The 20,938-nt window shown below is 39.3% G+C and overlaps 1 protein-coding gene across 4 annotated transcripts; it reads left to right on the top strand.

The window, feature by feature from the left end:
- Positions 1-5,428: 5,428 nt before the first annotated feature.
- LOC104605692 (cyclic nucleotide-gated ion channel 4-like) lies at positions 5,429-11,979 on the top strand. 4 transcript variants are annotated; one of them, XM_088886697.1, is made up of 8 exons: positions 5,444-6,226; positions 7,309-7,524; positions 8,266-8,576; positions 8,890-8,998; positions 9,099-9,335; positions 10,816-10,902; positions 11,086-11,607; positions 11,864-11,979. In XM_088886697.1, the coding sequence occupies exons 1-7, from the start codon at positions 5,699-5,701 to the stop codon at positions 11,599-11,601; spliced, it is 2,004 nt and encodes a 667-aa protein (XP_088742823.1). In that variant the 5' UTR covers positions 5,444-5,698; the 3' UTR covers positions 11,602-11,607; positions 11,864-11,979. The 4 variants fall into 4 exon arrangements, with proteins under 4 accessions (XP_088742824.1, XP_088742823.1, XP_088742822.1 ...); XM_088886696.1 differs by having other exon boundaries at positions 11,861-11,979; XM_010270547.3 differs by having other exon boundaries at positions 5,449-6,226; positions 11,086-11,947.
- Positions 11,980-20,938: the final 8,959 nt, after the last annotated feature.

Genomic DNA, 20,938 nt, shown 5'->3' with positions numbered 1-20,938 from the left:
TTTAATACAAGGCCCAGCCAAATTCACTGAAAATCTCAATGAACCCCTTGAGTCCATCGTATGAACCCTATGGGCCCAACACTTACATTAAGTGGTCCCTGGGCCAAGCCATCTTATAAAAACCCAGGGACTGTGGGCAGGTGCAAGATTAGCCCATCAGGTATTATCCTAAATGGTCTTACACTTAACCTCTTAACCCTTAATGATCAAGCACTGCCCGACAAGAGAGGACCTCTCCCTCGGCTGCAAGGAACAGTGCCGCACTCTCCTCTCACATGGATCCCGGGAATTAAAACCATTTGCAAACATTTTGAAACCGTATATATATGTAAATATATTAATTTTGCAAAAACAAAATTCCAACGATTGAAATCAACTGCCGGCAGTTTGGTTTCCATCAGAGAGAGTGCATTCCCGATCATTACCCTTTGTCCGACAAAGTGGCTGATTCTGTCACTATGACCACCCACTCAGATGAATTCTCAAACTGCCCCAACATACCCAGGTTTTGATCCCCACTAAGGATCTCACTGATTGGCATATCAAAGGCAGCCTGATCCAACACCTAGTGAAGTGTCATAATCGAGTCTAGGGGTCAGGTGTAACTTTCCAGTTTTGCCCATCTATCTCCAAGGTCCAGGGCAAGACTGAAAATCTGGTCCGGTTCAAGGATTCAAGTAATCCCATGCTGTATGTGCCTCGGGTCTTACCCTGATGGCTGAGACAGGCCATCCCAACACTTGGTGGCACACCAGTATCAGCCTTGGCAGGATAAATCTCCCCAGACTTATCCAACGGCTGTGAACATTTAAAACTAACATGAGTCTCTACAAATGTCCAGTTTTAGGGTTTTACACAGAATTAAACCAAACAACATGAATCAAACATGTACTTTATTTATTTCTACTAAATAACAAAAGTACATCAAAATGATTGAAGCTAAGGGCATACAAAACTGTCTAACAAAATGAATAGCCGACATGGCTTTCATATCAATCTCCTCCCACTTTTCATCGGACATGGATTCAGGCTTTTTCTTTTGCCCCACCAAGGCTTTCTCCAAGCCGTTCTGAATCAAAATCGCTCTCATCTTGAGCTTTCATAGACCAAAATTCACAGATCTATCAAATTTCTCAATGTCAAACTTCATTGATGCCATTAGTAACAAAATTAATCGGTAAATAATCCAAAAAAAAAAACAATGCTCTGATACCAATTGTTAGGATTGAATTCCGAATTAAGAAAATAATTGAGAAATATGTGAATTATAAAGCAAATAATAAGAGCAAAAGGAAAGGTAAAGATGGCACCAGATTTACGTGGTTTGGTCAAAGAGACCTACATCCACGGGAGAGGAAAGAAAACTTGTTTATTCATATCCTTGATGAGAGTATTACAAACTGACCACCTTACAAGTGCCGAAATGCCTATAACAAAGTCTTGATGCACTCCATAGCATAGATGACTGTAGATCTTGCTGGAAGATGGCGATGGAATTCTCCCAATCTCTTCAGCTTTCTAATGCTCTCTCTCCATGTGTGTACTACCCCCGGGAGGCACCCTTTTTATATAAGAAAATAGGGAACATGGTCCCTAAAAATTATGGCGAAAGAAACGGAGGAGGCAAAAATAAATGCAACAGTTTTTGGTGGAATCGAAATGGTAGAGCAGTAATTGTGGCTCTTGAAATCTCAGCAGCCACACCAAACCACATCATTTATTGTGACTGTTGAATTGCGCAGCCACACCAAACGTCAACAGTATATTACTGTTATCCTAATTCAATGATTTCTACCAAATGTTTCCAAACACCACTATCGTTCCTTCGATTATAATTGTGATTTTCATAAATTATTTTCAAATGCACTCAACTCATTCTGATAATTAATTATTTTCAGAATTTATCCAACTATAGACAAATAGATGCCCTTCGATTGTAACAGATACAATGTTCAAAGCCCAGAAACCAATAAACGAATCCCAACTTTGGCAAGCCAGTAGTGTTGAAGCTCAGCTTTAAATCTCCTCTAAACCTGAAAATTTTCAATCACCCACCATATGTTCGACCAAATTCCCTGTCAAACACCTTCGCTTGGAACAGTCTCATCCAAGCCCATGTCACCAGTCATGATCCCTATCATTTAATTTGGAGCCTATGGGCACTTGAAATCACTACAGGAAGAAAAAGAATTTATGAATCATGATACCATAGGACAAAGCGGGTTAAAGTACCTTCTCACAAATGCCATTCATGGACAGCAATGCTCCGTTGTTATGTGAAAAATTATGGATTCAATGAGAGTTTGAAACTTTTTAAAGAGGCAATTGATTTTTGGAGCTAAATAGTTTTATTTTCACATTTTCTCATCCCATCCCACAAACCAAACCGAGCTTAAAATTTTTAAGGGTGGGTTTTGATTGGTCAAACTCTTAAATGAAATCTTCCCACTCTCAAGTTTAAACCACCCCTGTCAATTTTGCTTAATATTTCATTGTTAGCGGGTCCAAAATGTCCAATGCAGTTCCGCATGTCAAGCTAGCTGCCCATAGGACACTGCAGCCGTATATTGGGGACATCTCTCCTATTTATATGTCATCATTCAAGGGGATGAGATGTTTCCATTGTGTGGTTGTAGTGTCGTGGGAAGGATGTGGGTAGTGTCTATTGCGTAGCAGATCCTAGCTAGCTATGAATCAAGTCCAATGCTACAAGTAATCAATAAATTCCTAATAAATATATTCAATTATATTAATTTTCAAATATTTATAGCAGAAAAAAGAGCATATTTATTTTTTGACCTTTATCTGTATGGATGTATCAAAAGAGCTTATTATTGCTATAACATTGCTTTAGCGCCCATGGCCTTCAAGATTATGGGTGTAATCTAATTGAGTCGAGCTTAACATAAAAATACAGAACACAAAACTCGTTTTAAGTTCAATTGAATTTCATGTATTTGTCTCAAATTCGACTTGACTTAATACTTGTGAGTTACTTGAATTAGACTTGACTTGAGTTGGTTATATATAAATTAGTATTAAAAATTATAAATAAATTAATGTTAGTAAATACTATAAATAAAAATATATTATGAAAATCAATTATAAATATATTTAATTTTATTATAAATAAGTTAATGTCAAAAAAATCATTTTTATTTATATTATAAATATAAATTTGTTTATTAGTTTAATTAAACTCACAAGCTACTCGAGCCAGATATTGTGAAGTTTAAATTGGACTTGACCAGAGTTGAACTTAACTAGAACTCAATTACTTCAAGCCGAATTCAAATATTTAACAAGCCAAAATTTAGTAGGTGGGGATACAGCAATACAAGGAAGGCTTTGATTTCAGGGGTTTAGCCCATGTCGTAGCAAAAGTTGGTTGATATCAAAATTTAGATCTTAGAATTATTTAGTAGGATATTATCAAGCTCCGTCAATTATTGGTGGGTCCCGATCTGGGTATATGTGAAGTTGGACCATGCTAGTTTCAAATAGATCCAGGCTCCAATTATCTCTCACAAGAATGTTAATGATGCAGATGTGTGGTGTAAGATGATTTTTGTATGGCATACAAGAAAAAACAACTCCCGTGCTTAGCAAATTTCAATTTTATATTTGTCACTTGGCGAAAGCAGCAGATTCTCTTGCAAATAAACGCATTATAAAGATAAAAGAGTATACAATAGAACACCAAGTCTGTAAGTCAGATGGTTGGTCGAAGTCAAATGCAAAGCTCGGCGTGACCCGGTGGAGTCTGTTCAGGGGTTTGGTGATATACATGCATAGTTCTCTTTCTCTACAACTATTCCAATTTAATGGTGAATTTGTACTTGGTGTAGGCCATCGTCCTTATGGCCTTACAGTCTTATTTTATTAATTGGCTACATCAAATCAAATACCTCACACTCACACCATCATCTTGGATGTTTATGCAATTCTCCTTCTTCTTTTTTTTTTTAATTATATATAAATTCGAAGAGGATGACACCTTAAGAAATTGTCGCGTCTCACATGGGTGTATCAGTTACGTGTATAATATGCAGCAGTTTTTTGTCGAGATCGATCGATTATTTCTTTTTTGGACACTGCACATTGAAGTCTTGTGTTCAAGGTCAGACACCTGACCAGTGGAAAGGAGTGGAAGAAAAAGGAGAAGAAGAATAACAAGGCATCTAATAATCACAGGAGAGAAGAAATTAAAGGAAAATTGAAGAAGATGCATGATGGATTGTCATCTGTCAAACATGCGCAGGACTAGCTATTACCACTGGATGATGAAATCTCAAATGATCAGCTCTCCTAACTTTGGATAACCCACAAGTTGATCGATCATGCACCTTGTTGCTTCTGATAAAATTTGCAACTGTTGGAGCTAGCAGTGGTGTAGGCTTACCAATGTACAAGTTCACAATTTCTGTATCATAATAAATTAATGTGTGAACCAGAGCAATAAGTAGAAAGCAAGCTCGTTTGTTCCAAACCTCCCTACATGGACCATAAGAGCTGTCTCTGTGGAAGGACAAATCACAAATGGAGGGTTCATGTGAGAAAAGGACCACATCGAGTCTGATCTCTGGTCTCCAAGGGTTGTAACTTGTAAGAATGGGAGTAACTCAGGGCAATACCGCTGTTTCCTTGGCAGAAAGATCAATGCCCTGTTCCAGATGAAGGCAAGAACTAACTGGTTTCTACTCAATTACAGGAAAGGGACAGATCTGATGGGTTTGTGAGAGAGAGAGAGAATGGAATCAAGTATAGTCTAGTGGCTACTGGCTCTCTACACATCACCTTTGAGGTGTTATTATTGATTTACAAGCAAACAAAAGCTGGGAAGCTGCACCGAACCTCAGTCCTTGGAATCACCATCTAGACATATACATCATTTTTGAACCTTCCTTCTTCGTTCTTAGCTTCATATCTCTAGAGTTCCCTTGCTTGGCCTGGTTTAATTTACAAAACTACCCCTGACATCAGTAAGGTATATGCAATATACACATCCAATTTTGTGCATGAAACTTGGGGTAATTATGACAAACAAGTTTGTCAGTTCTTCATGTAGGAAATGCCAATCAATGCAACTTCACAGGGTGAGGAGGCGGTGGTGACGGTTGCAAGCGGCCGGGCTCAAAAAGTAAAAAAACCGGAGGACAGGAACGCCTGCTTGAAGTTGAATACATGGCAAACAAGGAAGCCGTAGCTTTCTTGTCCTCTTTATCAAGTGAACAGTAGTAGTACAGATAGAGTTTAACCGGGAATCATAAATTTGGGATGCACATATGGAATCAACACAGACATCGCAGCACCCGACATTAATAGAGTAATGCAAGGGTATTTCCGTAAATGTGTTCATAAGATTGTCCCTTTCCTAAACTCCTGAACCCATCTCTCTCTCCCACAAGTTTTTCTGGCTTTCCTGTTTCCTGTTTCTTCTCCAATTATTGTTTCTTTGTTCAACAACAAACATGTTTTCGGTCCAATCTCCGAATTAAAACTCTACTTATTAATTATACTCTCTTACACAATTAAAGCAATAAATAAATAAATAAATCTCCGGAATACCAGCTGGTATCTATATCTTCTCTCGCCCCTGATCTCCTCTCTCACATATATATAGCCACATATATACACACTCAAGTCTCAGCTTCTCGCGCTCTCTCTCTCCCAGTCCCAGCTCCGTCGCCCCGAGGATATGGCAATTGATCAGGAAGAAGCTTCGTATCATACTTATGGCGGCATCGACGAAGATGATGATGAAGAAGAAGAAAAAGAGGAGGAGGAGAAAAGCATGCATGGGTGTAAGCGCATGTATGGCACCGCATGCGGCGGGGCTCGGAGGGGAGGTTGGTTCCTTGGGCGGGTGCTAGACCCTCGAGCCAGGTGGATTCAAGAGTGGAACCGGGTATTTCTCCTCGTTTCTGCAACTGGACTCTTCGTCGACCCTCTCTTCTTCTATGCCCTTTCAATAAGCAATACATGCATGTGCCTCTTCATTGATGGATGGTTCGCCATCACAGTCACTGCACTCCGCTGCATGACCGACGCCCTGCACGTCTGGAACATGTGGTTGCAGCTCAAGATGGTGAAGCGCTCGCATGCCATGGTGGTAGAAGACGGAGACAGTCTTCGCAACGCCACTGCTCGCTCCGTAGCCCTCCGATACTTGAAGGCCAAAAAGGGTTTCTTCTTCGACCTCTTCATCATTCTCCCCCTTCCCCAGGTGAGTACTCAATTCCTTCCTTCCTTCCTTCTCCACTCTAGCTACTCATCTTCATTTCCATCATCGTCCACTCGCTATCAACACATTTTCCTTTAATTTTTCAGAGATTAGATATTCTCTAAGCCAGTTCTCTAGGTCATGACAACCGCATGTGAGTTGTTTTAACCAATGCATGTTGTGCAAGCCTGCACCTTGCAGTGAAAACATGTGAGCTAGTTACCATATCCATTCCCCTGCATCCGGTGAAATTTACCTGCTACCTGCTAAGCATGTGGACTGATATAGTGTTCCAATTCGCACTGAGAATCGAACCAAGTCGTAGATGCAAATTTTATCTACCTTTTTTACTCGACTTTTGAAACTTATCGTTCTAATGATCTCAACAACCAACCTTCTAAATTTACATATGATTCCTAGTTGACAGTTTCGCTACGTGAAGATCTCAATTTCTTTCCAAACTCGCAATAGAAATATAACTTATATTATTCTTGTCTTTGTTAGAACTTTCTTCGGTTCTTCCCCGTTTATATCAACTTAGAGGAAAATTAAGCAGAAGTAGAAGATGAGTTTCAGTATTTCAACAGAAATGATATAATTTGGACGAAGTGAAGAACACCATGGAGTGATGTCCACTTGTCCAGGGTTTTTATTAATGAAGTGGAAGAAGCCAAACCAGTAATTATTGTTATAATATTGCCATCATATATATTATCCAAAGCTTCAATTTCTACCACCGATCCTCATTAAAGGCTTTTTGTTCCTATTCGTCAATCTGCACAGAGCTGGATCCGTCCTATAATCTGAATTTCACCTCTCTCTCTCTCTCTCTCATCATCTCAGTTCAAAAAATATTTGACCTACTCTGATACTACTAACAGTTAAGTTTTGTCCAAACTATAGAAGTCTATGATTGAGGTACCATCACATCATTCCCCCTCTATCAAATAAGATTAAAAACAAGTAACTAGAAGCCGAGGGAATATGTTAGAACATCACAGATTCTGACTGAGTTACCATTCATTACTTAAATGTCTAGTGCAGTTTTGCTGAACTTACTAAAGAATATAATGCTTTTGATGCAGCTTGTGCTATGGGTAGCAATTCCCTCTCTGTTGGAAAGAGGGTCGACCACCATTGTAATGACAGTGTTCTTGATTATATTCCTCTTTCAATATCTCCCCAAAATTTACCACTCCGTCTGCCTCTTACGTCGAATGCAGAACCTCTCGGGTTACATATTTGGGACTGTTTGGTGGGGGATTGCACTTAATTTGATCGCTTATTTTGTTGCATCACATGTAAGTATATATCTATCCTCAGCTGTCGATATATAACTCGATATTGCAGATACGATATCCTCACTATAAATTTTTTAGTAGTTCCCCGTGGATTTGAAGACACACTGCCAAAACAGGCAAAATCTGTAATTTGTTTGCTTTCTTGTTCCTTTGATATTCATCTGGTTTTCTCATTTGTTTCACGTTTTAACGATGCCAACATTTTAATTCGTCGCAGCATAAACTATTTATATTACATTTATTGCCTTTGAAAGATGAATTTTATTAATTAGGAGTTCAAAGTTGCATTTTATGTTTATAATTTCTTATTGCATCTTGTTAATTTTTATGTTTCTGAGCTTTGTTCCCAGTGAAAAATGCATCATTTTTCCCATTGAAAGAAAGTTGTTTACAAATATTATGAGAAAAAGGATGAAAGACCCATATCACCATTCAGAATTTTAAATCACTACTGCTATATTTAGATGTTTGTTTATTATAATTTTCTAGTAAATTATTAATTGGGGTTAATTAGTAAACAATATATCAATATATATATATATATACATATATAGTGAAAACTTGATTTAATTTCAGACCCTTTAATTAGCATTGAAACAAGTTAATTAAGAGAGCCTCAGCCAAACATGGATGAATTTCCCATCTGGGTCTTGTTCCTCTTGTGAGGAGTGGACCGGATATGAACCTCAAATCTTGCAATTACTCAAATTAAAGCTTATAATGTAAATTTTTATGGAACAGGCAGCAGGTGCGTGTTGGTACTTACTAGGAATCCAAAGAGCAGCAAAGTGCCTGAAATTGCAATGCGGAATCACAGAAGGGTGTGGACCTAGGACATTAGCATGTCAAGATCCTATCTACTATGGAACAAGGATGGTGAGAGATAGAGAAAGGTTGGCTTGGGGAGAGAATGTGCACGTCAGATCCACGTGCATTGACAGCGCTGACAACTTCGACTATGGAGCTTACAAATGGACCGTCCCTTTGGTTACAAACGAAAGTCGTTTGGAGAAGATACTCTTTCCAATCTTCTGGGGCCTCATGACTCTCAGGTTGATAAAGTTTGCTTCTCAATTCAGCTTCGATTCTCTTTCCAATTAGAATTTAATTAGAACCACCAGTAAGTAGTAGTGTTCATTGGACTGGATTGGACCTGGTCCATCTGTAATGGACTCATAATGGACCGGATGGGATTGAACCAAACCTAGACCAATTGACACCTGCACACCCCTCCGCCCCTAGACATGAACTTCATGATCGATCAAGGCAAGCTTCTGTGATTATCACATGGGCCGGAGACTATATGTTTTCAGTATAATTCTTTTAGTAGTTATAACTCTATGAGTTCTTTCTGTGTATGGCCAGTACGTTCGGGAACCTAGAAAGCACAACGGAATGGATGGAAATTGTGTTCAATATCATCATCATAACCAGTGGCCTCCTCCTGGTGACCATGTTGATCGGAAATATCAAAGTATGCAGGAAATTTGTAGCCCTTGAACTACGGTACTGAGTGGTTAATTAAAGAATAGAATCAAGTTTTCATATTTCTGACGCGTAAGTACTGGACGCAGGTTTTCTTGCATGCAACTACATCAAAGAAACAAGCAATGCAGTTGAAGATGAGGAATGTGGAATGGTGGATGAGGCGGAGGCACTTGCCTCAGGCTTTCCGGCAGAGAGTACGTCAGTATGAGCGACAGCGGTGGGCAGCCATGAGAGGGGTGGATGAATGTCAGATGATCAGAAACCTGCCTGAGGGGCTTAGGAGGGATATCAAATATCATCTCTGTCTTGATCTTGTGAGACAGGTAACGCCTTATACCTGCACCAAGTTCCTCTCTTGGCTCATCTTCCTTTCACCTTAGAAAAGGTTCCAATTGCAAGTTGGGTATAATAAAAATATCAATTAATCCTGTAGCAAATGCTCACTGTATTTATTAATTATTATTTAAAGTTTTAGGATCAGTAACTGAATCAACAACTCAGCAATAATTCAACTTCTAGAAAACTGAGTTGCATGAGGTAAGAGCTACAAAGCAGGCAGAATAATTGCAAGCTTATGGCCCACCTAATTAAATAGGTGTCATAGGAGGTGTATATAACAAAAGTAAGGAAAACACAAGGATTCTTATGTTTTCATGAGAGATAAAATACAATATTTCCGTTTCATTTAGAAGCTTTTAAACACCACTTTCTCCATGTGTGTCCATCAATTAGCTACCACTGTGCATTCTCTCAATCTCTTGGTGCCAACCCCTTAATGATTATGGAGACAAACAACCGTGTAGTAGAAGAATCCTGTTCTTTTCTAGTTACGCGATGGCCTCTCTGCTCCTTGTTTGGATTGTTTGGACCAAGCCTACGGGCCTCAGGTAGGTGGGCCTACTTTACGATCTTGACCTAGTCCTCACAGTGAGTAAGTACCATCTGGCATCTGCCAATGTCGATGTGTGTTAGTCAGTCAGACTTTCATTCAACTAGGTTTGATCGGAGCAATCAATCCACCATCCAAAATAGGCCTTGTAAGGTCAGACTAAGCCAGCCCACGAGATTGTAACTGGGCCCATCATCACCAACCTCAACTCACAGGCTTTATTTAACTCGTTAGGAATCTTGATTTGTACGTTACAACTCTATAATGCAAATAAGAAAAGGAAAAAGGAAAAGTAAAAAAAAAAAAAAATAGTAAGAGAAGATTATCATATCTAAATTGTAAAAGCATAATACAAAAACATCAAGAAAATAAAGTTTTATTATAAAGATAATATTTATTTGTGTGTTATTTAAAAGGTCCAGTACATATTTATATGTGTTTTGAGGGCCCATTAGGCTGGGCACTTAGACCGGTCTGGCGGTCTCAACCCAAGCCCAAGCTGGGGCGATTTTGGGGGGTTAGATGTGAACTCAGCTGAAGGAGGCCTTACCGTATGCTACGCATCGCATGGTTGGTAACCGTACATGATGGCAGGCTTCCAGCGGCAGCGGGACCCGTTCAGCACTGGTAAGTCTCAATCCACTGTGCATAAAAACGGACCTCGAAAGTCGAAATCTGGGTACGCACGCCATCGCCATGCTACACTTTTTGTCTTTTTCCATATTCTCCAGTGCTAGGGCTATAGCCCAAGAAGGCTCACAAGTCACAACAAAACAAAATGAAATGATACATTAGGAAAGATCATTGAAGGCTGGTTTTGTCCAAGTTGTACAAAACCCAAATCCTTATTCTGTTTAGTTTGTCCCGATTTCCCTCGCTTAGAGTAAGAAATAAATTTATTTATTTGGATTCAGGTACCACTGTTTCAACATATGGATGATTTGGTTCTGGAGAACATATGTGACCGTGTGAAATCCCTCATATTTCCGAAGGGAGAAACGGTAAGTTTGGAATATCTCACCATTGTTTTATTACATCTTTTACATTCTCACCACCAAACTCAAACTTGGCCCATTTTCTCAGAGGGAAGTAGATGATGATGAAAATATATACCCCTTTTTATTTTGTAAATTTGTAATGCCTTGGACTTGGAGTATAATATATATCGATCACCATGCATACAGATTACTAGGGAGGGTGACCCAGTTCAAAGAATGTTATTTGTTGTGAGAGGCCATCTCCAAAGCAGCCAAGTACTAAGAGACGGTGTAAAGAGTTGCTGCATGCTGGGACCTGGCAACTTCAGTGGAGATGAGCTGCTGTCCTGGTGTCTCAGGCGCCCATTTGTGGAACGTCTACCTCCATCATCGTCGACGTTAGTGACACTTGAGACCACTGAAGCCTTTGGGCTAGAAGCTGAGGATGTGAAGTATGTCACTCAGCACTTCCGATATACGTTTGTGAACGAGAGAGTGAAGAGGAGTGCACGGTATTACTCGCCTGGATGGAGAACCTGGGCAGCTGTGGCCATTCAACTAGCTTGGAGGAGGTACAAACACCGGTTAACACTCACTTCATTGTCATTTATACGGCCGAGGAGACCGTTGTCTCGTTGTTCTTCTTTGGGAGAAGACAGGCTCCGCCTCTATACAGCTATGTTAACATCGCCAAAGCCTGACCAGGATGCTTTCTCCTTCTGATTTCAGGCAATCACCTTAGTTGTCTTCAATTTGGGGCTTCTTATCATCTTTTTTTGTTAATTTCCTCTCTCCAATTTTGTATATACTCACTCGAGGGCCTCACAATCGTTCTGAAAATCTTACTGAATCATAGTTGTTTTAATGTAGAAGCTGTGACAGAAATTACAATTCCAAAATCTGAACAGAGGAGAGAGAGGAGAAAAGAGTTAGAAATAATGACATTATTTAATGTGCTTTTTACTTTTTTTTTTTTTGGCAGCAGCGATTCCATTACTTAGGTAAAGAGAACTGTACATCTTGACATACTGAGTTGTATGTTATCCTAAGCTGAACTTTGATATACTAATATATGAGCAGCAGTACTGTAGTTTCTATTTATATGTACAAAACTAAGTTGATCAAAAGTAGACAAAAGTCTTCTCAGGTGTGCGCCATGGAGCTGCTCAATCCAGTTTCTTGGTTGGCTTTTGTCTCGTAAAAAGTTGATCAGTTGTAGAGAGTCGGTGTAAATTTTTAACACAGATATCTTACTGTTAATGGCTGCCTTTAAACCTTGGACTAGGGATCTGATTTCTGCATCATAACTGTCGATGGCCCAACAGGGTTCTCCTTCAGCAATACTTGTTCTTCCACATGAGAGCTCGTCCTGCAAAACATGAAATTGGATTGTATGAACCATCAATTTGTAGTGCAGGAAAGTCTTCCCTTGGCAAGCATTGCTTGCTGAAGTTGAGTTCCTTGTGATTCTCATGCAATGGTCTTGAATGGGTTGGTACTTCCACATTCTATATAAGACATCCTTTGGAGTGATGTGAGAATTTTTAAAAATGACTTCATTCCTCACTCTCCAAATGACATATATATATATATAATAGTATACAACCTTTGCCAACAAGGTGTTTAAACTCGTGGAGATAAATTTATTTTCAACCTGTCCCACCACTTATTTATAGAGGCAAATGTATCTTCCTCTTCATTTATTTCATCGAGATTCAGACCTACCTGTGCTTCACCCTAGACCGCCCTTGTAAAAGGACATGTAAAGAAAATATGTTGGGTGTTTTCTTTGCTGGATTGGCAGAAAGGAAAATGTAATTCAGACTGGGGTAACCATTATTCATACATTTGTTTCGGGTCAGCACTCCATTCCACACTAATTTCCAAACAAAAACCATACACTGGTAGGGGAAGTTCAGTTTCCATAGCTCCTTCCAAGTGAAGTGAGTTTGTGAAGATGGTTGTTGGGTTTCGAACAAAAACCATACACTGGTAGGGGATGCTCAGTTTCCATAGCTCTTTCCAAGTGAAGTGAGTTTGTGAAGATGGTTGTTGGGTTTCGAACAAAAACCATACACTGGTAGGGGATGTTCAGTTTCCATAGCTCTTTCCAAGTGAAGTGAGTTTGTGAAGATGGTTGTTGGGTTTCGAAAGATTTGTTAGTTGACTTGACTGTGTAGATCCCCGAGATGTTACGTTTCCATATAATATTTTTATGGTTTGATTCTCTGTTAGGAGTGATTTGAAGAATGTGTGAGCATGTTTGGCTACCGAAGAGTTGAAACAGTGTTCTGTGGTTCCAAGTGTGGTTTGGGTTTAATAATGTTGAGACAAGTTGGTTCTTGTTTTGTACAAGGATTGGGTCATTGGGGTAGGGTATACCTCCTATGATGATTGGGATCCATGGATCTGAAAAGATTGCTTTATTCTCCCTTGTGTTGACTTGCTACAATATATTGGGTTTGACTCTTTCAAAATCTTGAATGTCCAACACCACTAGATTGATGAGTTGTGGGTTCTTTTGGCTTGAAATGGGCTTCGTTTTGGGAAATATTTTTGTTTGATGAACTGGCTCCTAAAGTATAGGGAGAGGAGATGAGTAGCCATACTTGTTTACCAAAAATGGCCTTGTTCATGTCCATACTTTTCTTGAAACCCATGCCACCTCTTTGTTTCGGCTAACTGACTTTGCTCCATTGGATGGTGTGTTCTGTTTGCTTTTCACCCGCCTACCACCAAAACTCCCTAATCACCTTGTTCAGTTTTGAATGTACCCCCTAGGTTAAGGTAGTATTGAAGTTTGCATTGAATAGATTGGGATTGCTTGGAGAGCTAACTGGATCAAAGTTGTACGACCTGCTTGGGATAGGAGTTTATAATTCCATGAGGTGACTTTATCTAGGGCTCGGTCCGCTAATGGTTGGTGTGATGATATTCTATTGTCTTGTACACCGATTTGGGTGTCGAGGTATTTGGTGCCACGCAATGGTTTGTGGACCTTAAGAATGTGAGAAATGAATTTTTGATGATGCCTTGGTATATTGGTCCTGAACATGATTGAGGATTTTTCATAGTTGGTCTTTCGTTTAGAAAGTTTCTCAAAAATGGAGAGGATTTGGCTTAAGATTCTGATTTAAAACATCTTTGCCTTGCAGAAAAGAATGCAATCATTTACAAATAGCAAATGAGTGATGTTCATGCCATTTCTGCAAATCTTTGCACCCTCTATGAGACCTTCCTTTTCATCACACACTAGCAATTGTGTTAGAATCTCTACTCCAATAATGAATAAATATGGAGAAATAGGGTCACCTTGTCTCAAGCCCCTTTGCAGTTTAAAGTGTCATAGCATTTGCCTCCTATCTTGACTGAGAAAGATGGGGTGGAGATACATTGATGAATGAGCTGGGTCCATTTTGTGAAGTGTTTCCTTAATGAAATTCCATCCCATTCTGTCAAAAGCCTTCAACATGTCTAATTTTAGAGCTATGATGCCTTTTCCCTTTTTTTGCTTGTGCATGAAATGCAATATCTCCTTGGTTAGAATGATGTCTGTTATTTGTCTATTATTGAGGAACCTATATTGAAAAGGGGAGATGATGTCTTCTAAGACCGGCTGCATTCTAGACACCAACCATTTGAAGATGATTTTGTAAAAGGACATTACAGAGACTAATGGGTCTAAAATGTGAGGTGTCCATAGAGTCATGATTCTTTGGGAAAAACACTAAATTTGTATTGTTGATTTCTTTGGGGAGATGTTCAGAATGAAAGAAATGAAGCACCATTTGATGTATATCATGATCCACAATGTCCCAAAAGTGTTGATAAAAATAGGTTGTATACCCATCCGGACCTAGAGCTTTGTGTGGGTGCATTTGTTTGGCAACCAGGGATATTTCATCATAGGTTGGAGGCTGTAGGATGCTGTCTTTTTATTGGTTTGTGAGGGTAGAGCTAGGAATTTAGGAGAGGAGACGGGTATTGAAGTTTTCACTAATTGCTCCAACATCTTACATGGATTTTGTAAAGAGCTGAGTAATTTGTTCTCTATCACATGTCCATTTTCCTGTTGTACTCTTGATGGCTTTTTGATTTGTTGTTCTGTGAAAATATTTTGTATTTTTGTCACCTGCTTGGAGCCAGAATTCTCTAGATTTCAATCCCCAAACCTCCTCCTCTTTTCTTAGCCAGTATAGGTATTGGGATTGAAGTATTTTAAGTTTTTGGGGATTGTTGTTCTACATTTGTAGGTTTGAAATTGAAGTATTTTTGTTGATCTTGAATTAATCCAAAGGCATGACGGCTCCAATTTGAAGGTTTCTTTTGTATTCTTTGAGTTTTGTGGCTATTTGGAAATTTGGTGATCCTAAAATGTGAAGTTGCCATGATGAACTGATGATGTTTCAACAGTCTGACTGATCTGTCCAAAAAGGCAAAAAATGAAAGTGAGAGTGTTTGGTTGTTGTGATTGGGTCAGTGATTAGTTTAATGGGGGCATGATCTGAGGCTATAATGGGTAGATGTTGTATGATTGAATTCAGGTATAGATCCAGCCAAGAGTGTGTGGCAAAAGCTCGGTCTAATCTTTCTAATATCCTGGCTTTGCCATGTTGCCTATTGGTCCATGTGTTATGGTGGCCCTATAAAGTCTAAGCTACACATGTTGAGAATTTGGGTGAAGTTTTTTAGATGTTTCGATGGTTTGGGCAGTTGATTTTTCGTATACAGTGAGAAGATCGTTGATATCACCAATTAAAAGTTAGGGGAGGGGGAGGTTTTGCAAGATAATTAGTAGTTGGCTCCATATACGTTTTCTCTGGTGTTTTTGAGGATGGCTATAAACAGAATTAGGATGCATGAATAGGACGTGCTTTTTACTTTAAAACTAGAAATGATGACATTTAACTTCAAGGAAAAAACCATGGCACAAATTTATGAGAAGAATTAATTTGTATAAATAAATAAGTTTAATATTTAATTTGTTTTTCTGGAATTACTCAATGAGGATGCAACTGATTGATTGATGTTGTTTTTGTACAAGGCTCCATTTGTTTGTTTATCCTGGTGTACCTACATGTGAGTGCAAATTCCAACTCAATAATTTTGTTTAATGTTTTACTTTGTTGTGTTTATTTTGAGATACAAATGAGTTTGAATGCATGATTATGATTGTGCAAATACTCCCCACTTTATTTGGAAGGAAATGAATGTAAGAAACAGTGGTGTAGCTAGGAGTCTTTTCTAGTGGAATCAAACAATAACTTCAAGCTTCATGAATGTCAAAAAGTATTATTTTCTTACATTTTCAACCACTCAAATTACAACTCACGAAGGCCTTTGTGCTCGTTTGGAGGGGCTTTCACATAGTGACTTCTGGCATTGTAATAACGTAGAGGTCCATGGACCCATGCATGGCCCATGCACGACCACGATAAACACTAAAGATTCCAGGCCCATCGGGTTTGAGTAATCAAATCCCTGGGATTCTTGTAGATAACTAGCCTGTCTAGATTAACTAGGATAACTCTAATCCACATTCAAGATAAGAGCTATCCTAGATAACCCTCAGCTAACCTAGATAATGTCTATCATCTTGGATCTTATCCTCTATAAATACCATTGTAACACAATGATTGTGGTTATAAATAGAGTGGTACTTGGCCCTAACCAGTTTAGGTTAGCCGAATTATTCTTGCAATCTCCTCTCTTCTATTTTCAGTAATTATTATTTTACTCTCCATCTGTCATTTTAACTTGGTATCAGAGCCATGTCAACAGAGATAGGTACTCATGGTAGCAGTCCAACAGCCTCCAACAGTAGCTCAACAACGAGCAGCTCACTCCCCTCAATCCAGAATGTTACTCATTATCTTCTTATCAAACTCGGAAGTGATAATTATCTACTGTGGCAACCCAGAATTTGAAAAATGGACGGTACGGGAAGAAGAAACCCCCGCCTGAAGTTATACCAAATCCAGATGGTACGGGAATGATTGTCAACCTAGAATTTGAAAAATGGACGGAAATAGATCAACTTGTGATGGCACAAGTGGTAGGTTTATCGACATCATCAGAGGTATGGACTTCCCTTGCTCACAATTATTCCACCCACTCCTGTTCTAGGGTACTATAGTTGTGGCAACAACTGCAAAATCTCAAAAAGGGATCTCTCTCTATTTCTGCATATATACAATGAGCCAAATCTATTTTTGATAGCTTGTCTACAATGTCTGAACCAGTTCTCAAATCGGAATTGGTACTTTATATTCTTTCTGGCTTAGGAAGCGAGTACGAGTTTGTGGTTACAGCACTTACTAACCGACCAGATGCAGCAGACCTTGGCATTGCAGACATCATGGGAGCTATTCTGAATCATGAAAGTTAGCTTGAAGATTTAGCTCTCGCCTTTGACTCTCGAAGTGCAAATCTAGCAAGCGTTCCTCCCAAGAAAGGTAATCCTCAGAATCCCCCTCAACAATTTTCTCCAAATTTCAATAATAATAGAAGCAGGGGGCGTGGACGTGGATCTCCACAATACAATCATCAATCCTTTCAGAGTCAACCTCAACAATTTTCTAGAGGACGTGGAGGTAAGAATAATATTACCTACCAGATCTATAATAAATTTGGACATAGTGCTTTGTAATGTTGTAAGGCGAAATATGCTTTTGGTTTTACTACTGATAATTCCTACAATGAGCCATCTGCTTTCCATGGAGGCATCAATACCCCTTAGTATCAGTACAAAAATAATTTAATCCCAACTGGTATCTGGACTCGAGAGCTACCCATCACATGACTCTATATTTCAAAAATCTACAGAATCTCGTTGAGTATACTGGACCGGATCAGGTGAAAGTCGGCAACGGTCAAGGTTTGAATATTCACCATACAGGGTCTTCTTCTATGATATTTAATCAGCATGCATTTTCTTTGAAAGATATCTTCCATGTTCCCTCTATTTGCAAAAATTTACTATCTGTTAGTCGATTTATAAAGAAAATGATTTATTCTTTGAGTTTCACCATGACTAGTGCTATGTGAAGGATTATATAGGGAGAATTCTGCTTCGAGGGGTCAATAGAGACGAATTATACAGCTTTCTTGTGCCAGCCACAATCACTCCAGAAGCTCTTATTGGGGAACGCATGTCACTTCATGGTTGGCATCTTCGGTTTAGTCATGAAGCTATGCATAATGTATGGCAAGTTATTTCCATATTTGGTCTTCCGTTTACTAGATCTAGTGTTAATGAGTCAGCTTGTGAGTCTGTCAAACGGGCAAAAGTCATAGATTGCCCTTGAAATTGTCTAGTTCTCAGTCAAAGCGTCTGTTAGATTTAATTTTCTCAGATGTATGGGGACCTACTCCTGTTAAATCAAATAGTGGATTTTCTTATTATGTTATTTTTATGGATGATTTTTCAAAAATCTCTTGGGTGTATCCTATGGTTCGAAAATCAGACGTATTTGATTTATTTACTAAATTCAAGAGACATGTAGAAGTTGTTCTATTTGATGCAAAAATAAAAGTGTTTCAGTTTGATTGGGGTGGAAAATATCGCTCACTATCGTGGTATCTTGATTCTCAAGGAATCACACATCGATTGGCATGCCCACACACACATGAGCTGAACGAATCAGTTGAACGGAAGCACAGACACGTGGTTGAATCTGCTTTGTCTCTATTGGCCTCCTCCAATCGCCCCTTATCCTTCTGGGCTGACGCGGTTGAAACTGCAAACTTTCTGATTAATAAACTGCCAACTGAGGTACTGAATGGTATGTCCCCTTATGAGAAGATTTTTCAGTCCTCTCCTGATTATTCTTTGTTGTGTTGCTTTGGTTGTGCTTGCTATCATTTTCTATGACCCTACAACAAGAATAAATTTCAGTTTCGATCTCTCCAATGTATTTTCATTGGTTATAGTACCTTCCACAAGGGGTATCGTTGTCTGTATGTTCCTTCAGGGCGTCTTTTCATAGCTCGGCATGTTGTGCTTGATGAGAGCTTACTTCTGGGAATTGGTGAAGCAACCCCTTGTGCCTTTCCTGCTCCTTCAGGCACTTTCATCTCAGTACTAGCTCCTCGGAATTCTAAACCTTCATGTCTGCCATCTTCATCACAGCAGCACCACCCTCCAACCTCTCCTGAATCCAGCTCTTGTTCGGCTACTACCTCTCTAGTTTTAGGACCTTCGGATCAGACTTCTTCTAATCAACCACAGAGGTACTGTAGCATTCAGGAACTTTTGGATACTACAACTCTAGTCTCACAATCGGTACGCTCTCACTCATGCATACCCAATCTATGGATGGTACCCTTCCTCGATCTCAGCTTGCGACAAAGTATCCAATTCCCTCCGCTCTTCTTACTCTCCTCGAAGAGCAAGAACCAAAAAAAATTTAATCAAGCTGCAAAATCAACTAACTGGCAAATGGCTATGCAAAAGGAATATCAGGAGCTCATTAAAAATGATACTTGGCACTTAGTTTCGTATGATCCTTCCATGAACATCATCAGAACTAAGTGAATTTATAAGATAAAGAATAAGGCTGATGGAACCATTGATCGCTATAAAGCCCAACTGGTTGCCCAAGGCTTTAATCAGGTCCCGAAACTTGATTATTTTGACACTTTTAGTTCGGTTATCAAACCGGTCATCATATAGACAATTCTCTCCATTGCCCTTGTGCACAACTAGCCTGTCCATCAATTGGATATAGATAATGCTTTTCTTCATGGCATACTTGATGAAGACATCTATGTGCATCAACCCAAAGGGTTTGTCGATCCCACACACCTAACTCATATCTGCAAATTGAAAAAGGCTCTCTATGGCCTTAAGCAAGCACCTCAAGCCTGGTACTTGCGTTTGAGCTCCATCCTCAAACAAATGGGGTTTCGTAATTCTACAGCTGATCCGTCTCTTTTATAAATCCATACTGCTCCTGGTGTATGTTGATGACATAATTTTAACTAGGAATTTTGCTGCTACCATTGATGGTTTTCTTAAATCACTTTCTTTGGTATTTCCACTAAAGGATTTAGGCTCACTTCATTATTTTTTGGGTGTCGAAGTCAGCTGTTCCTCTAGTAGTTTGTACCTCTCACAGCAACGCTACATTCTAGATTTATTACATTGGATGAATCTAGAAGGTGCCAAACCTACAAGCTCACCCATAGCTACCTCTAGTTGCCTCTCCAAGGATTCTGGATATCTCTTTTGCAGTTAATAAAATATGTTAGTTTCTCCACTCTCACTGATGAGCATTGGACAACAGTCAAGTGAATCCTTCGCTATCTCAAGGGTACTATCTATCACAATCTCCACTTCCGGGGTTCCTCATCTCGCCAATTGGTTGTAGCAAACCATAGCTCGCTCCACCATTGAATCCAAGCTTAGATCCCTCGTCAACACTGTGACAAAGCTACTGTGGATTCAGTCTCTTCTCAAAGACATTGGCTTTTCGGCTCCACCCATACTCTAGTGTGACAATCTAGGTGCTACCCACCTGACAGCCAACCCTATTTTTCATGCTCGGACCAAGCATGTTGAAGTGGATTTCCATTTTCTTTGAGATCTTGTCACTCAGAGGAAGCTTTAGATCCGATACGTTCCCACAACAGATCAGATAGTAGATGTTTTCACAAAACCACTCTCTGCATCAAGATTTTCTCACCTTCGGGCCAAGCTTCACGTCACCCCATTCAGCTTGTGGGGTGATAATAACATAGAGATCAATGGGCCCATGCACGACCATGATAAACACTAAAGACTCCAAGCCCATCAAGTTTGAATAACCAAATCCCTGGGATTCTTGTAAATAACTAACCTATCTAGATTAACTAGGAAAACTCTAATCCACATTCAAGATAAGAGCTATCCTAGATAACCCTAAGCTAACCTAGATAATGTCTATCACCTCGGATCTTATCCTCTGTAAATCCCATTATAACTCAATCACTGTGGTTATAAATAGAGTGGTACTCGGCCTAACCAATTCAGGTTACACTATAAGAAAAAAGACTTTTAGCGGCAATCAACTGTCACTAA

This window comes from Nelumbo nucifera, chromosome 1 (assembly GCF_055504915.1).
Source record: "Nelumbo nucifera cultivar China Antique chromosome 1, China Antique-T2T, whole genome shotgun sequence".
Taxonomy (NCBI): Eukaryota; Viridiplantae; Streptophyta; class Magnoliopsida; order Proteales; family Nelumbonaceae; genus Nelumbo; species Nelumbo nucifera.
This window is presented reverse-complemented; position numbering and strand designations above follow the sequence as displayed.

Coding starts and splice junctions, on each gene's coding strand:
- LOC104605692 (XM_088886697.1), top strand. CDS start 5,699: ATGGCAATTGATCAGGAAGAAGCTTCGTATCATACTTATGGCGGCATC. Junction 7,525..8,265: donor CTTATTTTGTTGCATCACAT/GTAAGTATATAT, acceptor TTTATGGAACAG/GCAGCAGGTGCGTGTTGGTA. Junction 9,336..10,815: donor GTCTTGATCTTGTGAGACAG/GTAACGCCTTAT, acceptor ATTTGGATTCAG/GTACCACTGTTTCAACATAT.